The sequence below is a fragment of the Somniosus microcephalus genome, chromosome 1, assembly GCF_052327205.1.
Source record: "Somniosus microcephalus isolate GS21.2 chromosome 1, FLI_Smic_1.0, whole genome shotgun sequence".
NCBI classification, from domain to species: domain Eukaryota; kingdom Metazoa; phylum Chordata; class Chondrichthyes; order Squaliformes; family Somniosidae; genus Somniosus; species Somniosus microcephalus.
This window is the reverse complement of record NC_140987.1, coordinates 307,470,625-307,494,977: the sequence shown is the minus strand read 5'-3', so window position 1 is coordinate 307,494,977 and position 24,353 is coordinate 307,470,625. Positions and strand designations below refer to the sequence as shown.

At 41.8% G+C, this 24,353-nt stretch overlaps 1 protein-coding gene across 5 annotated transcripts in view; it reads right to left on the bottom strand.

The window, feature by feature from the left end:
• Positions 1–766: 766 nt before the first annotated feature.
• The window catches only part of LOC147124854 (nuclear factor 1 B-type-like), a 557,582-nt gene continuing 533,995 nt past the window's right edge, over positions 767–24,353 (bottom strand). For all 5 annotated transcript variants that reach the window (XM_085994028.1, XM_085994035.1, XM_085994024.1 and 2 more), the window contains one exon: positions 767–7,870. In XM_085994028.1, the coding sequence (XP_085850154.1) occupies positions 7,741–7,870 (130 nt within the window). In that variant the 3' untranslated portion in view covers positions 767–7,740. The remainder of the gene's footprint in view (positions 7,871–24,353) is intronic.

Sequence of the window (24,353 nt, the reverse complement as noted above, 5' to 3'; positions counted from 1 at the left end):
CTGTACATAATTTAAATCTAATTTATAATTCCTGGTTGTGTGTCTCAGTGCAGATTCTTCAATCTGATTGGTTGAAGAGCCTCGTTGTTCTTTTACTGCTCACACATAAGCGACAGATCCCCTGTAGAGGGCACCGTGCTGGATCAGATGCCTGATGACTGCAAGTCTCTGCTCAAAAGCCCACAAAAACTCTGTGGGCAGCTGTCAGCGTAGTGAATGGCGAGCGCCATTCCTTCGCCGCTGACCGCAAAATCCGGGCCATTATAAAAAAACTATTGTGCAGGGGGAGTGTGAGGGGAGGAGAGCAATGGTGTGATTTCTAGCAAGACAATAAAATTGTGCCTATAACCATCTCATGTCACATCTGAGCAGGACAATTACCTCACGTCACTGCGTTAGGAATGACAGGCTGCTTGAATTGAAATTTCCAAGGATGCAAAGTTTACAACTGGGTAAAAAAAATTAACTGTTTTGCCTAATTGATGTAAAAAGATAGCCTATTTTATTTTAAGCACCAACAGTGGACATCTGTATGGTTCTTGGGCCAATCCAATTAAAAGGTTGGCTAAAACAGATAGATTCATGCCCGTCAGAAAATGAAGCCCATCAGAAAATGAAGCAACTTTTGGATTTGTGCCTAATATGGGCTTTAAACGCTGAAACTTCACCATCCAACAGCACTTGAACCAGTGGAGGTCAAGTTTGCAACACTGTTGAAACCAGATCATTTTTCAACTCAGAACTGAACAAAGAGACAGAACACCAATGGTTGTAGCATAGCTCATTTTTATTTTTAAACTGTTTTTTTCTTTATTTGCATAGGAAACATATCCACTTCCAGTAATTGACTGCAGTATGAGCAGCTGCTAGCAGTATAGGCTGGATATAACAGTTACAATCACATAAGTCAAGCTGAATTTACACCAGTTTGAAACTTGTGAAGACTTAGGCCCTGTAATGGGCAGATTGCTTGCATGATCTCAGTGGCTTTGAACCACCCCAGACACCTGCACTCAGGCAGGGAACACAACAGCACTACACTGCCTGTAGTCATTTCAGTTGCCCCCTTCTTTTGTTCCTTTCGGCAACTATAGTTGTGTACATGGGACTAAAAAGCCACAAGTTTCAAAATGGAACAACCCTGGTGTGTGGCTAGCAAGCACTTACTGACTACTTGTTACCTACTACTGCACTAAACATAGCATCATGTATCTATGGAAACACACAGTCCTACAAAAGTTGTTCTCAAGAGAAATACCTCAAAAAGTTCTTACAATACAAGGGGGGCTCCCTTCCCTTCCTCTCAGAATTCCCATCTGGAAAGAGCTCTTTGCAGATCGACTGGGAGCCTCACTCAAAATGAAAAGAATATCTGTACAATGCGCAGTGTCAAGACTTAAATGGTATTCCGGGCTGTTACACACATCAATGCAATATATGTGTAACCACCTCTGTGAATATGGAGCAGGTAAACAAGCTCTTGGAAGCTGACAGCTAGGCAGGATTTACCCTTACATTCTGCGAGTTGGATCACTTTTGCAGAAAACAAGTTGTCTGAATGAATAGATTTACAACTGAACTCAACAGAGACTGCAAGATTAAACAGGCACTGCTTGTTTGACATTTTTGGTAAACGTATGCTGGTTTTTTTTGTTTCGAATCCTTATTTTGCATTAACATAAGTCAATGAAACATCCCATGGTCTCCATATATGGAACACACATTACTGTAGTGACCAGGGTGATAACAAGGTTCCTTCAGTTGATAATACACATCAGTCCCTGCAGCACAGTTTTGATAATAAAAATGCATCATGCTATTTCTTTAGAAACATAACAGTTCTGTGATGAAAGTGGTTTCAGTGTCAGTGGACCTGACTGCTGCCTCTTGAACACAAAGACCCTGCAACAGCTTTTCATTTGTGGGAAATGTCTCGCTTTACTGCAGTGGAGGGCACATGTCTGATAGCAAGATTGGACTTTTCCGTCTAATTAGGCAGCACAAGATAAGTATTTTGTTACTCCTTTTTGTTATCTCTGACTAGTTATCCCTCTTACTTTAGGAGGCAAAAGGGATGTTGAGATTTGCTGCATAGTGCACTAATTTGGAGGAGGAAAAATGATAGTGTCAGTGTGTGGCCTATCTAGCATGTGTGTTATACTTACATATATAGTCTTATTGAATCAAACTACTCAACCTTGCAAGATCCCAACTGTTAGCACTCTATCTAACAAGACATATTTATATGTCACACCTATACAAGAATTTGAAAATTCTCAAAACCATGTACTTGTTACATTTTGCTTTCTTTAATAACTACATTATGATTCCTGTCATTCCAAGAAGGCAGACCTTAACATAAAAGCACTGCCCCTTTTGAGTTGGTTAGAATTCCTAGGCATTAGCAGTAGATTATCACCGTGCAAATTTAATTTAGAAGCTACAGATGTGTGCATTACAAGTAGATAATAAGACAAAAATCAAAATACTGCAAATGCTGGAAATTTGAAACAGAAATAGAAAATGCTGAAACACTCAAGAGATCGTCAGAACTCTGACAAAGGACGGTTTCAGGTATGACCCTTCCCCAGAACTCTGACAAAGGTTATACCCAAAATGTTAAGTTCTTTCCTTTCTCCACAGATGCTGCCTGACCTGCTATATGTTTCTAGCATTTTTTGTTTTTATCATAAGTAGATGATACCATGGGGCTAAAACAAATGCTGTGACTAATCTACATTCTGCAACATATTAATGGCCAATATTTTATAGTGGAGTTCATTATTGCTATTATACTAATGTATCTTGTATCATAAGCCAGTCATTTCAGAAGGACCTTCACAATTGTTTATAATTCGCAAAAGAAAACCAAATTTGAATATTGTCTGTAATGAAAATGAATTCAACTGACCCTAACTCATGGCTGGTTTGATTGAAAACGCTGTTTTTAACAGAGTAGTTAGGCATCTTTTGGGGAGGTGACAGTGTCACCACTGACACGGAGACCATTTTTACAAATTTAAACATACAGTAAACTCTTAAAACAAAGATATTTCCAGAGACTCATACCTAGAGAAAGATTTTTTTCTTTTTTTTGTATTAAATACATCCTGTAAGAAAAAAACTGCAACAAAAAGGTGAAAATTGACCATTTCCAACATGTCCCCTTTAACTACTAACAATGTGGCAAAAGTGCTGTGGGATGGAAACAGTGCAAGAAGTTGCTGTCATGGCATCTGCGCCGAACCCACCCACCTCCGACAGGGAACTGCTGCAAATGCCATTATGCAGGGCAAAACAAAGCAACATCATTGGTCTGGGCTTTCTTTTATTTTATGAAAACCAATGATGTAGCCTGTCCTGCTGCATATTCCACTGAAGTCTGTCTAGTTGCCAACTGCATGCTCGGAAAAAAGGTTCAAGAATGTATTTTCTGTTTGGAAGGTACGTGGGGAATTAGTAAGAGATAAGTGCAAATATGAAAGAGTTAAATAACACCCTTTCTTCATCAGTTTTCTTACAGTTTCTTCCTACTGAACGTGCATGTGCTGCACGTTAAAGAAAAGCGGGTCCAAATTTTGCTATAAAAATGGAAGATCAACGACGGAGCACACAGCTGGCTACTATCAGCAGCAGACTTTAACAGGAATATGTAAACCATGTCTGGTATCCGTCTTGGGACCTAACTGCCAGCAACATTGCATTGTCCTTTCAAAAACAGAATACTGTACACTGTATATGGGATATCTTTCTGTAATCTTTGTATGGTGCAAGTGCAATGAAGTGGAGTGCAACAAAAACAAAATCCTTACCAGTGCCACAGCCAAGAGTCCCCAGGTATGTTCCCCTAGTACTGTAGTGTGGTTCAACACTGTACAAGATCAATCAGGAATCCTCTCTGGGTTCCTTCATTGGGTGGGCTGCCAGTACTGGATTTGTTGCCAAACCCCTTGTGCACTTTCTCTCTAATCATAAATACCAACACTTAAACTCACACAAACTTTTACTGGAGGCCATACACACTAATAAAAAAAAGACAGTATTCCTTCCGACATTATGAAATGTTTCTGAAAACCAACCTTTTCAACACTAAATACAACAAAATAACCTTCATAAAATATAACTTTTCTCCATTTAAAACTGGATTAAAAATTAGGAACCTACACTTTTTAAGCATAGGAATACACAAGCTCACCATATGGACAGTCTTTTTTTAATATATAAATTAGGTAACTGGAGAGTTTTAACTCAAGTCCAGCTTCCAGACAGGATTTTTTTTCTCTTAAAAATGGCATAATAAACTGGTCTTTGAAAAGCCAGTATAATCATTTCTTCCCCCAATTAACTCATTAAAAAAATGTTAGCATTACAAAAAAGGGTAATTACTTTAAAATGTTCTTAACAAAACTATACAGTGTACAAATTACAGTCTGCAAGGCAGGTGGTTCATTTTCAAGACCCCTCTTTGTTTTCCCTCACATTACACAACCATAACAAATCTACTAACACTTATTCACTGAGCTGCCGTGCCTGAAACATACTCCCACAGCTATTGCTATAGTTATTTGTTTTTGCCAGATTTTTTTTTCAATATAAGTCTCCTTCGCTGCTATTTTTTTTCCCAATCTATTGCGCCTAAACTTTTACATCACGCTGGGGAAATGCACTTCAGTGGCAACACCAATGGCCAAGGCTGCAAAGCACTTTAGCAAAAGGCAGAAACAGTGCACATAGAACGGGGTGGCTTCAGTTTGTCAGAATTGGCATCCTGGTGAGGGAGGAGAGCAGAGACTTGACTTGAGTTGCAAACCCCTCCCATCCCTTTAAGTTAGTTCTCAAGAAACCTCCTTCTCATTATGTTAGAGGGCAACAACTCCCTCTCCTCACAAAGAGACTTGAAATGGGATGAAATAGGTTGATGCATGTTCTTCGGCATACCACTTAAGTAGTACTGTTTTAGAAAGAACTAGATTCAGAAAAACATTTAAAACATGTTTACCTTGAGATTTGTATTCTCATGTTTTCTGGCAGTATTCCAATTAAACAATATATAGACTTGCATCCAATCCTTTTCAATTTGTGATGAGTAGAGTTAGTAAACAGTGCCTTTGTTTAAAATGATATTTCGAACCATATCGAGTTTACATGTCGAATTGAGATTTTTGCGGTTCTTGATGATTAGGCCGTTGGTTGAATTGGTAAATACTTAACAACCAGCAACTAATGATGCTGATACAATAAAGACCAATCTCCTTAAGAAGCCAAATTATTAAGTGCTATGAGACACTGGAAGAGATACACCTTTTTTTAAAAATTGAGCAGAGCACTAGAGAAATGAGAATAAGATAATTACACCTGTAAATCATTACTGACTAGTTCCTGGCTGATGAGTTACCTCTAGGGGCAAAGAGGAAAAACAGCCTTGTTGAGTCACCAGTGCTGGACCGTGAAAGGAAGATTTAAGACTCGTAGTTCTGCTTCTTGTTTTTGGGGTCAGCAGAGAGATAGAGTTCTGCCAAAGTAACTTTTTCACAAGAGAAAAATCCCAGCTCCTCAATAAATGTTGAAGCTCAAGTCAAGCCCGTCTCCAGTGAAAATGACAACATTTTAATATATTTTTAAAAATTCAATGAGTTCATCTTGCACCCCAGGTGGAAAGTCAATAGAAGGACTGAGTTGAAAGCTTGTCACAGTAGACAGAACAGCTACTTTGCAGCCTGTGTCTGGCGAATGGCATTATGCTTCACAGCTGTGCTGTAGAGTTCTTCTTAAAAAATTAATCCCCCCTCCCCAACACATCCTCCCCATACCATCTTGTAAGGACCTATCATACTGCATAGAAAGCAGCACCAACTTTGGTCAATTAAAATGGAAAAAAAAAGCTTACATCAGCTAATCTGCATACTAACTTGTGATAATCAATATAGCTAAAAGCTTTACCTATTTCGACAAAACTTGGTATTGCATAATTCTTACAAGTTCAAAACCCCCCAAACAAGTAATTGAAAGATGAAAAACATGAAAGATTAATAGAAAAAACTTGCCAAAAATACTGAAAAATATTACTGGCTGATTAAAAATTTTAAGCACCAACTATACACAGCCATGATATGCTTTATAAATGAGATAACAAAGTCAAAGTATTTGAATATTGACAATTAGTGATGTCACACTGTCCTCTGGAGTACAAAATAATTTTTTTCATACAAATGGTAAATTTCATCGGATGAGCTATAATATATGCAGCAAATGTGTGCAGTGATGTCACTGTTTTATTTTAAAGGCAAGGCACGTAATGTGGACTATATAACTTCGTGCGAATCAAGGATAGATCTATTAGAGTTACAGAGAAACAGAAGAGGCAAAATTGACTTGCCATGCACACTGGAGTCCTGCCACTAGCACTATCAGGCGGATAACAAGGCTAACTGTGAAAGAAAAGCACCATGCATTACTCGGCACCCTGTGATTAAAAATAGCGTTTACACGGTAGAGTGCGAAAATTTAGCGGCTGCATCCCTGTCGCCATTGATTTGTAAACTGTTCACCAACACCCTCTGTGAGACACCGATTTGCCTCGGTGTCTGTGTCCTTGGAAACTGTTTATGCCATGCTTTTTTTTTCCTGACACACCTGATACATATATATATTATATATTTTTAAACTCCATGGAGTTAATGGAGTACAAGGAATCAAGTGAAGCATTTTCAATTCTGTTCAATTGCCTTCCTAAGCAAGCATGTCACAGCAGGATGTGTCTAGTTTTCATTATTTTTTCCCTTAATTAATGCACATTCGTAGGGGGACGAAAAAAAAACTGTTCAGAATTATTTAAAGGTTATATTACATCCCCTCAATTTAGAGTCCTAGGGCACAAGGACTTACATTAATCCCCTCAATCAGATATGTTAAATTGCACTTGCCTCTTAAGTGTTTTTTTAAAAGAATTACTGACATTTTAAGGGCAACATAAAGATATCAGTGAGCTTCATTCTTGTATTCAGATGATTGCAAAGCATCTGAAACTTTGAGGGACTACTACTGCTTAAAACTACACTATGGTGCTTTTCCAAATGCTGTCTTGTATGAAATTTGTTCTGTTCAGATCTGCATAATAAGCATTAAAAGTGAAAGGGAAAAGGGTTCAGTGACAAGAAACAGTTTGTGGAGCCAATCATCAAACCTAAATCCAGTAGAACTGCATCTAAGTCGTTTTGTTTTGTTTTCTGCAGTAGCATAGTGTGCATAGACTAATTGTGTGCTTTGTGGGCTTTTTGTCCCCTCAGACAACAGTTTTGTAGAAAACATAAAATTACATGTACATGCCTCACCCAGCCTTTAACTTACAAGTCAAACCTTGTCAACTAGGAGGACTGGGCCGTAGTTTTACTACCCTTGGACTGAGTGAAAGAAATAGATACCTGAACCCCACTAATTGCCTAAACATGCAAACTCTTAAACATCTAAAAGCTAATAAGTGTATTAAGTTTGTCAGATCTGGAAATTAAACAACTGTCCCCTAGTGGATCCCATTGCTCAATAAAGGCTGGTTGTTTGGACATGATCTGTCACCTCACCATCCAAGTACTAAAATCACCCTCTTAGTATCACTGATGAAATACCATTTATGCAGATTTTAAGCTTGCAAGAAATTGGTGATTGTGAGCGCAGCAATCAGTTGTCTGTGTTTCTGAAGACTTTTCTTTTTGATCCGGAGATGCCTTTTGATCTTTGTTGTCCTCAGTTTGTTGTTTCCGCTTGGAGGAAGGGTTCACTGATGAAGTTTAAACTGTAATTCTGAACATTTGTTGGCAGGATGGTAGTCCCGTTTGACACTTGGAATGGGACCAAACTAGCCCAAGTACCAGGACTGTAGAGAAAACAAAACACAGAAAGAAAGAAAGAAATACAACTTATTTCAGGACTGTAGATTGAATACAAGTTTAATCAATTGACATACTTGGTTTATGTAGAGCCATATTAAAAACTCAATTAATAACCCAGAAATTACTGTTGATGATATGAGCAGCCTAACACATATTTTTTCTATGATATTCCTTTGACTGCTATTTTAATACAGGTGCTGAACTGTTTATTTTAACTAGGTTAATACTTTGGCTAAAATGGCATACAAAGGAATGTTACATGAACACGCATGCTCTCACTAATATCGGCAACAGTAATTTCTTTACTTAGACACAAGCATCTCAATAAACCTGAGTTCTGACAAAAGGTCATCGACCTGAAACGTTAACTCTGTTTCTCTCTCCACAGATGCTGCCTGACTGGCTGAATATTTCCAGCATTTTCTGATTTTATTTCAATAAACCTGAGTTTGACTAATAAAATGAAATGTTTCAATACACTTTGAAATCAGTTCAAATACTTGTATCAGCTGCCTGCCAAAGGAAGGGATAACTATTCACTAACTATGAGAGTTAGCCACAATAAAGGACAAAACCATGTGACATTCATTTCGAAGAATTTGTAAAACTAAATAACTGATATCTACTTTGAAAATCTCATACTCTTGAATCATAAGAGGTTACAGCTCAAAACTAGGATATGTAGTCCACCATGTCTGTGTCAGCTCTTTGTCAGAGCAACTTGACACTAATCCCGCTGTCCTGCTCTCTTCACATAGCCCTGTATCTTCCTCTACTCAAATATTTCTCCAATTCCCCCTTAAAAGATGCAATGGCCTCTAGCTCAACAACTCCCTGCAGCAAAGAATTCCACGCTCCAGCAATTTTCTGCGTAGAAAAATTCTCCTAATCTCTCTTCTCACTCTCTTGGTGACAATTTGAAATGGATGACCTCTTTGCATTGATTCCCAACCAGAGGAAATAAGCTTTTCCTCTTCAATATAAAAACCCTTCATTATTTAAAACACCTCTATTAATTCTCTTCTTTGGCTTCTCTGGCCGGAATTTTGCCGAAGGGCAGGTTTGGAGGCGGGACATCCGGCAAAATTGCAGAGATTGACAGAGGGTCGGAAACTCGCTGTCAAGCCACCTCCAAACAATCTTCCCACGTGGCGGGCCCCTGATTTGCGCATGGACCCGACTGCTAGCGGCGGGAAGAGGATTATAGGCACTTAACTGCTTGTTAACAGGTTGTTAACAGGCAGCTAAGAGGCTTTTTGCAATTTTGACAGATCTACTGCGGGCTTCCCGACTTCCGGACACCACACCAGGTAAGTGTGGTGTGCTGTGAGTCTGTTGTAATGTTTCTGCATTGATGACAGCTGCAGAAGTGGTGTGAAGGATCCAATGGTACACTGGTGAGTTTCAGAGTTAAGAAAATGTTGGGAAGATCATTTTTAATGCATTTACACTTTTCTGTAGGTAACACATTTTGGATTGTGTGTGTAGTCCCACCTCATTGGGAGAACCTCTCTCACCAGTGACAGATCACTTCTGTAACCTCACCTGCAGCTGCCATCTGTTCTAGCCTAAGGAGGGAGTCACTGGAGAGCCTGGGTGCAGTGATTGTCAGTGTTTGCAGCACCTCAATGCTGTCAAACACTGAAAAATCAGCTGTCAAAAAAAAATTGTGCATGACCCCTTTAAGAAAACCGGCATATGATGCATCATCAACTGACGTCATCTAACACCGGCTTCCTCTTAATTGGCCGGCAAGCCTGCAGGGCAGGCTTAACAAGGCCAATTGACGCAAAATCGCATCTGTGCATCTGATGTCGTTGGGAGCGGGACTGGAACCCAGAAGGCAGCTGTCCCGCCCCCAAGCCGCATCGATAGGAAAAATCGCAGCCTCTGTCCCAGTGGAAATACGCTCAGTACCTTCAGTCTCTCCTCATAGCTGATTTCTCATCCCTGGCATCATCTGTTGTGCGCTCTTTATGGTTTTAATGTGCGTTTTATAATGGGACACACTAAACTACATACAGTAATCTACTCTGGTCTAACCAACTTTTGTACAAATTTATCATTATTACTTTACTCTTTTATTCTATGCTCCTACTTATAAAATCCCAAATACTGTTGGCCTTTGTAATCGTATTTTCAGGGAATTATGTTCAGGCATGCCCTTCAACATCTTTCTATTGAGTGTATATTCCCATTCTTTATTTTCCTCCCCATATATATGATGACACACTTACCCATATTAAATTGCAGCTGCCACTGATCTGCCCATTCTGCTAACCTGTCTATGTCTTCCTAAATCCTTTTACAGTCCTCCTCAATGTTTGCCAAACCTCCTACTTTTGTGCAATCAACAAGTCCAAATCACTAATATGTACCGGAACCAAATTGGACCCAGCACTGACCCTACTCCAGTCCAAGCAACACCCAAACATTTTGTTTCTTTTCTGCCAATTTTCTATCCATGCTGCTACATTTTGTCTTATACTATACACCTAAATTTTTCTAACAAACCTCGTGTTTATCGAACACCTTCTGAAAATTCATCTACAGGTCATCTACTACATTCCCTTTATCTATTCAATCAGTCACTTTGAAAATCTCTAATAAATTTGTCAAACACAGTTCTCCATTAACAAATCTGTGCTGCCTATCCTTGATTAACCCAATCATTCATTCATTCTCGGGATGTGCGCTTCCCTGGCAAACCCGCATTGATTGCCCATGCCTGGTGTGTCTTTTTCTTTGACTTTTGCAGTGGTTTGATACAACTGAGTGGCTTGCCAGAGGGCAGTTAAGAGTCAACCATATTGGTGTGGGACTGGAGTCACATGTAGACCAGATCAGGCAGGATGGCAGGTTTTCTTTCCTAAAGGATTTGTGAACCAGTTGTGTTTTTATGACAATCCTATGGCTTCATGGTTACTTTTACTGATAGCTTTTTATTTCCAGATTTTTTTAAACTGAAGTGAAATTCTCAAACTCTCTGGATTATTAATCCAGCAACATAACCACTGCACGGCCAGATCCTGCTAAATCCTTACTAATTTTATATTTAATTCTGGATTTTAAGAGATTGGCCACAATTGGCATTAGAATAACTGGTCTATAGTTACCCAGCTTATCCTTCTCTCCCTTCTTAAACAAAGGTGTTACGTTGGCCACTCTCCAATTCCATGCCGCAATGTGCATATTTAAGGAAGACTGAAAAATTGTCGCCAAAGCATCTGCTGTCCCCTCTGACATCTTTCAACAACCTAGGGTACATGCTGTCAGAGCCCAATATCTTATCCATCTTGAGTTCTGTTCATTTTTTCAGAACCAATTCCTTTTCTACAGTTATTTCTAACAATTGTTATTTATGTTCCAGTACAGCTACATCTCACATCCACTATTATCCTTCCCTCTCTACCTATTCTCTTCCTTTTTATATAAATATATAAAAGCTCTTACTCTTTCCTTTTACATTATCTACTATCATGTTCCCTTTCAGCCCTTTAAATTTCATTTTTCACCTCCCCACTGCACTTTCTATAATCCTCATGATTATCTTTAGTTTTATTAGCTCTAACTTTATTATATTCCTCCCTTCTGAGTTTCAGTTTAATTTTAATCTATTTCTGCACAGAACTCGATTCTTTGCTGCACCTCTGTTTCACTTTATAGGAATAATATTTATCCAGCTCATAATTGAAGATTTCCAACTGATAATCCTGTTTCATAACTTTTTTGTCCCATTAATTTGGGCATATCCTTCCTTATCTCACTGAACTTAGATTGGGAAATGTCCTTAGCACTATAACTTTACTAGGAGTTCCGCTGAAACTTACTCTACACATGTAAAAAAAATAGCCCCTTTCACAACCTCAGGATGTCCCAAGTTTTTACAGCCAATTAAGTACTTTTGAAGCCTAGTTACTGTTGTAATGTTGGAAACGCGGCAGCCAATTTTCACGCAGCAAGGTCCCACAAGCAGCAATGAAATAAATGACCAGATCATCTGTTTTAAGTGTTGGGAGGGGAAAAAATGTCAGCCAGGACACCAGGGAGAAGTCCCCATCTCTTCTTTGAGTAGTGTCGTGGGATGTTTTACGTCCACCTGAGAAGGTAGATGAGGCCCTCGGTTTATCATTTCATCCAAAAGGCGGCACCTCCAACAGTGCAGCACTCCCTCAGTACTGCACTGAGATGCCAGTCTAGATTATGTGCTCAGGTCTCTGGAGTGGCACTTGAACCCACAACCTGCTGACCCAAAGGTGAGAGTGCGACCAGTGAGCCACGGCTGACACTTGGAGGGTTTCCATCGCACTTCTGGTGAAGTTAAGGCAGCGGAGTGGCAGTAGGTCCAAGGAAAATTCTGGCCTTTGTCTTTTTCCCAGTTCCGCAACCTTATATTTGACTCGTTATCCGTTTCCACTCTTACATTGAACCTAACCATGTTGTGGTCACTATTTACCAATTGTTTTCCCACTCTGACATCAGTTTTTGCCCCACTTCATTTCCCAGAACAAAATGCTTCTTTCCCTGTTGGACTAGAAACATAGGGGGTGAATTTCCATGGCGTTCCCCTGCTCTTCCACCAAAGTAACTGATCTAAGTAGCAGTCCTGGATACACTCTAAAGGTGGTCCCCATCTTAACCACTTTATTCCAGTTCATCTTGGGATATTTAAGGTATGATAAGCTATTTCTCATTTTACCAAACAAAACCTCTAAAATTTGATTTTTGTGAATCTGCAAACTGCCCTATTTTAATTTAATTTTGGTTTATGCAGAAAAGGCAATCTTGTTTTTAAATTATTCAACATGTTGCATTTGTGCAACTGTGAGGGAGATGCAGTTGAATTAAATAAAGAACACTTGACTCCACACATTTTTTAATTTTAAATTTTGATTGAACAATTACCAATAATTTATGAACATACATACCAACACATACTTTTACTGGACTTCTTTCAGAGAATGACCTGTAATTACCAAGCAGTTAGGGACATTCCTAAAAAAACCTAGGGGGAGAAATTCAGTATAACCCCGTTAGGGGCGCTAACTTCGCTGGGGTGCTAAAATGAGCTCCCAGGAAAAATTAGCGCCCCCTCACCGGAAATTGGCCGGTTGAGCCCCAAAGGGAAGCGGGGCGCTAGTGGAGGCGCCACGCCTCCCTCTTGGGGCTATGTGAGTGAATATCGTGGCGCTACGTGCCGCAGCGCCACACGCTGCGGCACGTTGCGCTGCGGTATTGCAGGCCTTCCTCCCCTTCTTAAGGGGGAGGGGCCTTGTGCAGCGCGATCTGTGGCCCAGCTGGGCCCCCGGGGATCAGGAGTGCAGGCAAAAGAGCCTGGCACCCAAGAGAAGTGCCGGGCTCTTGGAGCACAACCGGCACTCCGTGGGGTGGGGGGGGGTTTCCGGAGGCCGGGGACAGGAGTGCAGGCAGGTGCTGGCAGGCGGGCAACAACAAAAATGGCCGCACCGCACCTCGCATTTAATTTGCGCCTCCCCGGCCGCAGGTACGCCACCCTGACCCTGTCGGACATAGCGTCCGGTGGTAAATCAGGGGGCGCTCCCGAAGATTGCGACCGGGGTGTGAGTGGGGCGCTGCGCACATCGATGACGTCATCGCCAGCGGCGCAGCGCTAACGGTTAGCGCCACCACTAACCTCCCGCTGAATTTTGCGGGAGGCATGGGCAGTGCCGCGCCCGGGCGCAAGTTGGTTTGTGCCCCACTTAGCGCCCTCTTAAGGCACTAAGGGGTGGCGCAACCAACTGAATTTTTCCCCCCTAGTCTTTTCTTTTTAATTCCACATTTGTGTTCATTTCAGTGAGATAAGCTATAGCTGAGGTTTATAAAGGAATCAAAGTCGATGTGGAGAAAGGAGTTTCAAAGTTATTTACTCTGGATTTTGCTTTGTTTAATGTCCAAACTGCTTTATTATGAATACCGAAAAATCCATTATTCTAACCTTAAGCCAAACTTGCTGCCTAATGGATATTTGGCACCCAATTGACTTCAATGAAGTGGTTATTAAAATTTTGCAGACAGGACGGGGCCAACTTTGTAGATCATTGGGGTGCTTTCTAAGGTAGAAGGGGCTAATAGAGGAAGCTTGTTCTACATATAACCAGATGGGGAACTAAGCTGCTGGGATTTATTTAAGCAAATTTGGAGAGTATAGATTAGTAAATGGTTGATGCTCATCAAGAAGCAGGGCAAGAAATGAATGCAAATAGAATAATGTGTTGAAGGGGAAACTGAGGGCAGGTGTAATGTTAGTGTGAAGTGGTTTCCAAGGCTAGACTCGCAGTGTAAATCTAGAGTTAGGGCCAGACCTCTCTCCTGGATAGCTGATCCTGGCAACATTGGCTGAGTCCTAGGTGGATGAGGTGGAGCTGAGTAGGTGTAGAATATTTCACAAATATAGATCAGTAAAGCTAGATGAGTGGCATTGTTGGCACGGGATGATGCAATAGCGATTGAGAGGGTGGATCAAACAGTAAAATGGAAGATGGCAGAAGCAATTGGATAGAAATAGCTAAGGATAAGGGTAATAACAATAGCTGCCAACTGCGATCAGCTGCTGGCTAAAACTCCACAGGTAGCGTTTTTCAGGAAATCATGATAATTAAGAGTCATTTCAATATTCCAGAGGGAAGAGAACCAGGTAAAGTGGTCAAAAAAACCTCTATAAAATTGCCTGTAATCAGTTACTTTGTTTTTTAATGCAAAACAGATTACCAAAGTAGATGCTAGAATTAATATTCAGCAGTCAACTAATACTGTTTAATAACCTTGGCCTAAACATCCACCGGTGTACTATACCTGCATTTTGTACTATCTACAAGATGTACTGCCGGAAATCTCAAATTCCCAAGCTCCACAAACTACAAAGACAGGTGCATGGGAATACCATCACCTCCAAGTTCCACACCATCCCGAGTTGGACAAATATCGTCGTTCCTTCATTGTTACTGCATCAACATTCTGGAACTCCCTACCTAACAGCACTGTGGGAGTACCTTGACCACACGGAATGCAATGGTTCAAGAATGCGGCTCACCACCACCTTCTCAAGGGCAATTAGAAGTAGGCAATAAATGCTGGCCTTGCCAGCGACACCCACATCCCAAAGGTTAGTATAAGAAAAAAAGGTGAGCGAACTATTGGATCCCCATGATCACTGGATGCCTTTTGAATAAAGGTTGAGGCCAAAATTAGCATAGATGTTCAAGACTCTAGGAAAGAAAATTTTGATGGTTATGAGATGAATTCTAATGAGGGTTAAATGAGAATCAGAATTAGAAAATAAAATGACCTTATTTAAGACTTTTATTTAACGGGTGAGTAAAGGACATATATTCCTCTAACTCTGTTTCTGTGGGTGCTGTAGGGTTTGAAATCATGTTGTGTGATGTTTGTAATGAACACACTAAGGCTATCATATGAGACTCCTCCGTCCACCATTTCAACACCTGTTTACAAACAGCCTTAGTTAAAATAACAGAATAACAGAGAATGGGATGTCATATGACATATTAACACATTGTTTGCTAATATGGTACAGAGCGATTTTTGCTCCCAGCACCAGCTTCTTTGTGAGATTTGTGTTGGATCCTGTAGCAGGTTAGATTTTTTTAATGAAAGGAACCAAAATGCAGTGGAGAATGGAAACTGCGCAAAAGTCAGTAGAGGACAACTAAAATGATTAAAACTGGTAAAGCACGACAGCAAGAAAAATCCAAGCACATTTTAGCTACATTAGAAGTAGACAGAATGTTAAATATCAGACAGGCCCTTTGAAGGATAAGTAGAATATAAATATTATAGAAGACCAATAACTGATAAAGGTGTTGAAGAAAATGGTTCACATCAGCCTTCGCTAAAGGAAACTGGACAAATACCAGATCCAGTCATTTCAGCTCAGAAATCTACAACATATGTTGAGGTCAGTAAAACATATGTTAGGAGGAGATTCAAGGGGAAAGTGTCCACTGGACACCTGGATCAGATGGGATTAATATTTTCAATCAAATAAATGAAGAACTAGATGATACTCTGGTAAATATTTTATAAGGAGCTCAACAAATACTACAGCTGTAGCTGAGTACTGGAGGAAAATAATTCTCATTCCTTTATTCAAAAAAAGTGAGATCCAAATTAGCTTAACATTCATAGTGGGAAATGTAGTGTATGTACCTTGAAGAAGGAACTATATTCTGCAGCCCCTGTATACTGCAGTACCAGTAGTGACCACCCCTGTATATAAGCCTGTGTAGTAACTTTGTATAGTAGTTCCAGTTTTGTCTCCATTCAGTAAACACCTGTTATAACCAACTTCTGCAGTCCGTGTCTCAATTACACACGGACGTTACACTGGCGACAAACAGATCCGAACCTACAGTTCTGCACCACCTCACGGGGATCCATCCCTGAAGCAAAATTGTTAGAGGTCGAGGCCAGAAGGAAGAAATCCAAAAAGAAAAAAAAAACAAAAAGAAACGGGCGTCGACCGTGGGCAACCGCCCTCTGATTCATCAAATTCGAAGATTTGCAGGAGAGGCTGTCGAGAGCTGGGCTTGGTTATCCAGTCTATGGTGTTCCAGCTAATCGGGCTGGTGGCAGGTAGTACACTGATCCTTCCTGGGCTGCGGCGGGCTAGAGCTCGATCGGGTGGCTTTTCAACGGGGCCGAGCAGCGTTGTCGGGAAGAGGAGAGAGAGAGAGAGGGTGGAGCACACAGGGCGCGGCCGGTGCTATGAAGCCGGGCAGCGTACAGACCCGAGAAGAGGGAGGAAAGTGTCCCATAGGGTCTGCTCTGACGACGGGAACAGTAATTAAAATAAAAGAAATTAGAAGCGCAGAAAGCCGTGAGGAGCTGCAGTTTGCCACGGGGACCGCGGAGAGCGGCGTTGGCAGCAGCGCGGGGGGGAAGTGCGCGAAGACCATAGGGCGTTGCCATCAAGGCATAAAAACGCCAGCAGCAGCGCTAGCAGCAGCGGAAAAGAAGGCAAAGCGCGGGAGGCGCCATTTTGTTCAATCGGGGAAGAAGGCAAAGCGCGGGAGGCGCCATCTTAGATCTCCAAGATGCCGAAGACTGGCAATATCACTGCCTTCGATAATGCAATAGAAGACTGGGCCACGTATGTGGAAAGAGTCGAAGTATATTGCAAGGCAAATGAAGTAGCCGATGAGAAAAAGGCATCGGTACTACTAAACTTAATGGGCGCAAGAACGTACGGCCTATTGCGGAACCTGATCACTCCAGTCAAACCGATGGCGAAGAGTTTTAACAAAATTGTTGATATCCTACAGGAACACCTAAATCCTACACCGCTGCTGATAACAGAAAGATTTAAATTCCACAAGAGAAATCAGCATAAAGATGAGAACAATGCTGATTACCTTACGGAACTATGCAAGCTATCAAAGCACTGCCAGTTCGGAGCAGGACTGGCAGATACCCTACGGGACAAATTTGTCTGTGGACTCCTGAGTGAAGGAACCCAGAAGAGGTTACTCTCAGAGAAAGAGCTGACGCTAGATAAGGCTTTCAGCGTGGCAGTATCGTACGAAGCAGCAGCAAGGGGAGCTGCGGAAATACAGCAAAAGCCACAGGAATACGGCACCCATGAAATGACACGGGGATTTGAAAAATGTTATCGCTGCGGCAGAACAACCCATGACCAGAAGGACTGCTGGTCCAAGGACAAAACATGCAGGCAATGCGGAAAGATGGGACACATTGCACGAGTTTGCAGGTCCGGGAAGAAGACTAACGACAACAAAAAAACTACTAAGGAAAAGTACAGGAAAGTACAAAAGATGACGGACAGTAGTTCCGAAGACCAGAAGAGCGATAGTGAATCCGGGAACAAGAGACTAAGCTGTCTCAAACTACACAACGTAATCACAAAAGAGGATCACCGAACCATTTGGGTCACCCTCACGATAGCAGGGTCCCAAGTCAAAATGGAATTGGATACAGGATCAGCCCTGACCGTCATGAATCGACGAGACTACGAGCGGCTATTCTCACACATACCCTTGAAAGACACATCCGTTGTCTTGAAGACATATACGGGGCAGAAAGTATACCCCAGAGGGAAAATAAGGGTGCCTGTCGAATACAACGGCAAGGAAATACAGAAATTGTATCTGTACATACTGCAAGATGGTGGACCACCGTTATTGGGACGTGAATGGATCAGAAAGATAAGTTTAGACTGGCACTCCATTCAGGCACTGACGGTGGCTGGTAAAAAGGATGACGACATCACACCTGGACGATTGTCAAAAATCTTGGCTAACGCTAAAGAGGTATTTCAACAAGAACTGGGAACTCTTAAAGGCGTAACCGCCTCGATAAAAATAGAAGAGAATGCAATTCCCAAGTTTTTCAAAGCAAGACCGGTACCGTATGCAATTCGCCCAGCCGTCGAGGCAGAGCTGGAGAATCTGGAGAATGCAGGCGTGTTAACTAAGGTAGACTGGAGCGAGTGGGCGACACCCATCGTTCCTGTCATGAAGAAAACGTTAAACAATAAGTCTGAGGAGCCAAGGAAGGTTCGCATCTGTGGGGACTTCAAGGTGCCTGTGAACACAGTCATTCACACAGTACAGTATCCTCTTCCGAGGATAGAAGATATTTTTGCCTCACTATCTGGAGGGCAACGTTTTACAAAAATTGACCTAGCGCAAGCATATTTGCAGATGGAGGTTGAAGAATCCTCTAGGAAATATCTCACGATAAACACTCACAAAGGTCTTTACCAGTATAATCGACTGGTATTCGGAGTTGCATCAGCTCCGGCTATATGGCAAAGAGCGATGGAACAAGTCCTGCAAGGGATTCCGGGGACTCAGTGTTACTTGGACGACATCCTGGTGACGGGTGAAAATGACAGTGAACACCTTGCCAACCTAGAGCAGGTGCTCACTAGACTAAGAGAACATGGGCTACGAGCCAATCGCCCCAAGTGCGAGTTTTTTAAGAAACAAATATCGTATTGTGGCCACGTGATTGATGAAGAGGGGTTACATAAGTCCCCTGACAAAATTGAAGCGGTAGTTAAGGCTCCAGCGCCTGAAAATGTGTCGCAACTGTAATTCCTCGGATTGGTGAATTACTACCATAAGTTTTTGCCGAATTTGTCCACAATTCTGCACCCACTGAATGCCCTGCTACAAACTGGAGTAGCATGGAAATGGAGCGATGAATATAAGCGGGCCTTTCAGAAGTGTAAAGGCCTGATCACTTCAAGAGAAGTATTGGCTCACTACAACCCATCACTACCGATAAGACTGGCGTGTGATGCGTCTCCCTACGGCGTTGGAGCAGTACTGTCACATAAATCCCTTGATGGTTCAGAGAGGCCGATAGATTTTGCATCACGCTCGTTAACTGCAGCCGAGCGTAACTATGCCCAGATTGACAGAGAGGCCCTCAGCCTGGTGTGGGGGGTGAAGAAGTTCAATCACTGCCTGCACGGACAGAAATTTACTCTACTAACTGATCATCAACCTCTTGTCTCCATTTTCAACCCTAAGAAGGGCATCCCGATAATGACAGCACAACGGCTACAGAGGTGGTCCCTTTTCCTAGGGGCACACCAATATGACATCGAGTACAAAGGAACTAAACAGCATGGGAATGCTGATGGATTGTCGCGCCTACCGTTGCCGATGGTGGAAGAAGCACCTGCAGTGGATCCTGTGGAGATAGTCCACTCGACCATAGTCGAATGTCTACCTGTGACGAATGCAAACATAGAAAAGGAAACACGAAATGACCCGACACTCTCCAGGGTCTATGATTTAACGGTGAAGGAATGGCCAGCACATGGCGAACCACTGTTGCCAGCATTCTCGCCGAGAAGAGAACAGCTGTCAGTGTGCCGAGGAACCTTGATGTGTGGATCCAGAGTAGTAATTCCACCCAAATTGAAGGATAGAGTGCTCAATGAGCTTCATGAGGGTCATCTGGGAGGGGTAAAAATGAAGAACTTAGCCAGAGCATTTGTGTGGTGGCCGGTAATCGATAGAGAAATCGAAGAGATGACCAAGAGCTGTACAGGATGCCAGAAGGTCCAAAACGCCCCACCACAAGCCCCTCTACATCCATGGGAGTGGCCCTCATCTCCATGGCAAAGGGTACACGTTGATTTTGCTGGTCCATTTATGGACTCGATGTTTTTAATTGCGGTGGATGCACATTCAAAGTGGCCAGAGGTAATAAAAATGTCCTCAACCACCACAGAAAAAACTATCACAGTCTTACGAACCATATTCACCAGAAATGGGCTGCCTGAACAGATTTGGTCTGACAATGGACCACAGTTTGTGTCTGAAGAGTTCCGGAGGTTCTTAAAGAACAATGGTGTTAAGCATTACACATCCGCCCCATATCATCCAGCCACCAATGGATTGGCTGAGAGGTTCGTTCAAACATTCAAGAAGGCTATCAAGGCAATGTGTAATGAAGACATACCCCTACAACACAAGGTGGATAACTTCTTGTTTGCCTACCGGAATGCGACACATGCGGTTACCAACCAAACTCCAGCCATGATGTTCTTCAATCGAAGGCTAAGATGCCGCATGGATTTGGTTAAGCCAAACATCAGAAGAGATGTGGAGAACAGGCAGTTTCAGAATATGAATGAAAGGCCAACCAGGAGTTTTAAGATAGGTCAACCAGCTTTGGCCCGGGGCTACCGCACAGAGAAATGGCAGCCAGGAACGATCTGCACACGGCAAGGACCTCTAATGTATACCGTGGACATTGGAGAGAGCATTGTAAGACGCCATGCTGACCAGATTCTAGAGTCACTGGAAAACGTCAAATCTACACCACGATCCTATACACCTGGTGATGAAACCGAAGTACCAATTGCATCTACCTCAGAATCGGTGATATTGGAAGCAGACGAACCAAACAACGACGTTGATCCCGAATCAACTTTGCCAGAAGAACCTGATACCCCAAAGAGGCGTTATCCGGACAGAATCAGGAAGCCTCCTCAAAGACTGAATTTATAATTGATTAACTTCAGCTAATGTATATAGCAACTGTAATTGTAAATATGTTATTTAATTATTAATCGAATGTTATGTACTGTTTAGCTAAAAGGGGAGGAATTGTAGTGTATGTACCTTGAAGAAGGAACTATATTCTGCAGCCCCTGTATACTGCAGTACCAGTAGTGACCACCCCTGTATATAAGCCTGTGTAGTAACTTTGTATAGTAGTTCCAGTTTTGTCTCCATTCAGTAAACACCTGTTATAACCAACTTCTGCAGTCCGTGTCTCAATTACACATGGACGTTACAGGAAATCTGTTCAAGAGCAATTTATGAGATGACATCAATGTTTCTCTAAAGAATGCTGAGCCCATAAGGAATAGTCAGCATGGACTTAGAAGCAATAGGTCATGCTACACTAACCCAGTGGAATTCTTTGAGGAGGTAACTAGGTCAATGCACAGAATTTATTTGGATTTTCAGAAGATATTCGATAAAGTTCTGCAGGCAGAGCCTTGAAAGGAGATTAAGAGTTACAGAACAAATGGAAAATTAGCTAACCAGACTGAAAACTGACTTGCCAACAGAAAGCAGAAAGTGATGATAAAGCAATCTGGGGTGAACCAGCAGCCAGTGTTCTCAGCCCCTGTTGTTCGCACTAATCATTAGCACCATAAAGGAGGAAACTTTCATTATTGTTATAAAATTTGTTAACAGTGCCAAGATATGTGCCCAGATAAATAGTGTAAGGGTGATTGATAGACACAGACAAATTATGTAGACGGGCTGCTGAATTTTAATGTGGATAGCTAAAGTGATGCACGCTGATACATGGAAGATGTATATAAAATGAATCGCCATCCATTAATGAAGATGACTCTATCCGAAATTTAAGTTATGAGGAAAGGTTAACAAATTTCAACTTAGTTTCTTTGGAAAAGAGGAAACTTCGAGGTGACCTAATTGAAAGTTTTCAAAAGAATTTACAAAGTTGATCCCAGTCAGTTGTGCACTATGATGAGAGGTTCAAATACCAAGGGTAACCCAAGTTAAAAATTAGGAGTAAGGTGAAAAATTAGGCAAGACCTTTTTATCCAAGACTTGGGAAATAAATACTCAGATAAAGCTGTATCTGTAAGCCCCCGACCTGCACTTACCTTGCGCGCCGGCAGTTGAGCTGTAGGGCCCCGTGGAATTCCAATCCGGGGCCTGGCCCAGCTGCCGATATGGAGTGCTTGCGTGTCCCAGGGGCGCAGTTAGTGCAATGCGTCCCCTGGGATCACGTGGGCCATGGGCAGCCAATCGGAGGAGGGAAGAGCCCATTCATAAGTCTTGACAGGAAGACCTGTCAAGACTTATAAATACTACAGCCCCAAAATAGCAGTAAACCTTCAAATAATTTTTTTTTTAAATCACACTTCTTAAATAAACTATAAATTACATTAAATAACTATTTTAAACAATAATTTAAATTTTTGAAAAAAATAATTTTATATTCTAACAGGGCTAAAATAAACTTACCTTGCTTTAAAGTATTTAAAAATAATAAACCTATGGAAAAAATGTTTTAATTTTAATTAATTGACCACTTACCTTGTAAAAAGCAGGCCTTACGCCTGCTTTTTACATTTCTAAATCCTGCAGGCTTACGATCCCGGGAAAACGTGCAAAAAAACCGTAAGTTTGATGCGCATGTGCAGCCTCTCCTGCGCGCGCGTTGGACCTCAGAGGAACGGAAGTGTCGGTTTCCTGCGCAGTGCATGCAGAAAACCGTCACTTCCATCGGGCCTACGGGTGAGTACCAAATTTCTGGGCCATTGTAATGTATTTAAGATAGATAAATATCCCAAGTTACTTCAAAGTAAGCAAGAAAAATAGATGCCGAGTTAAAAAAAAATTGCGCTGGAAGCCAGCCCCGCCCTCAACACTCGCCATGGCACCAGATCGAATTATTCACCATTCCAAGTTTCTGCTAATTGCGGCCCTTCGAGGAGGCTCTGACAATGAAGTCGTTCTTTTAGGTGCAAGGGCACTAATGGGCACCTTTTAAAAGTTTTTAAACATTAAAAAATATTTAATTTACTAAGAAACTGGCTACTGTACACCAATGAAACTAATAAATGGTTCTGTATAGTTTTTTAAAGTCATTTTCAGTTATTTAAAATCTGGTGGGGGGCTGGACGCTCTTATTAAAAATGTTCTTTTTTTGGTGATGAACCCATTTTCAGCTGTATTAATAAAGCTGCACCAGGTTACCACACTTCAATATAACAAGGAATACAGGTGCTGAGTTAACGAAAGAGATATTAGGATGGGTGGCCGAAAGCCTGGTCAAAGAAATGGGTTTTAAGGAGAGTATTAAAGCAAAATAAAGGAGATAGAGAGGATTTAGAAAGGGAATTCCAGAGCATGGGGCCTAGGTGGCTGAAGGTACAGCTGCTAATGCAAGGGGAGAGGGGGATGAACAAGAGACCAGAGTCAGAGAAACAGAGAATGCGGGGGTGGGAGTAGGGGGGATATGTAGGAAGGTTATATTGCTGGATGAGGTTGCAGAGATAGGGAGGGACAAGGCCATGAGGGCTATAATCACAAGGATGAAAAATTGAAATTTGAAGCATGTGGGCAGGCCAGGAGGGGAGGGCAGGAGCCAATGGGCTCAAGAGACAGTTAATTGTCTTTTTGAGAGAGAAGTGATTTGAAGGATATGATGAGAAAGTGGATGGGGTTAATCTGTCAAAAGGAATAGGCTTCCTGTGCCCAATTGACATTTTCTGTTCCTAAAAATCTCATATTCTAATCTGAAGCTCTTATCAACCAAACTAATCAAGTCCAGTGGATATATCTCAAGGGTGTTTCACTATAAATTGAAACAGGTGAGGCCATATTTAGAACAGTGTGTCATTTTGCTTACCGTACCTTCAAAATTCTAGAACTTGGGGAATGATGGGCCGAATGGCCTCCTTCTATGCTGTATCATTCTATGACTTGTCAGATCTCTATTGCTCAAAGTTCTTTACAGCAAACCAATTAAATTAGATTAAAAAGCTCAACAACAAAATAAAATCTGTTGCGATGAGTTTTAAATTGTCCCAGTATCATGAGGTTACCCCGTAAGAACAATGGGATCATATGGGACAAAACATTAAAAGTATACAAATGTAATCCTTTACACTTTTTATATAAGAAAGACCAAGCACTGAACAGCCTTCCTCCATGACATAGCCAATGCTCGATCAGCTCCGATGGACGGGTCACATCGTCCGCATGCCCGATACGAGACTCCCAAAACAAGCGCTCTACTCGGAGCTCCGACACGGCAAGAGAGCCCCAGGTGGGCAGAAGAAATGCTTCAAGGACACCCTCAAAGCCTCCTTGAAAAAGTGCAACATCCCCACCAACACCTGGGAATCCCTGGCCCAAGACCGCATAATGTAGAGGAGAAGCATCCGGGAAGACG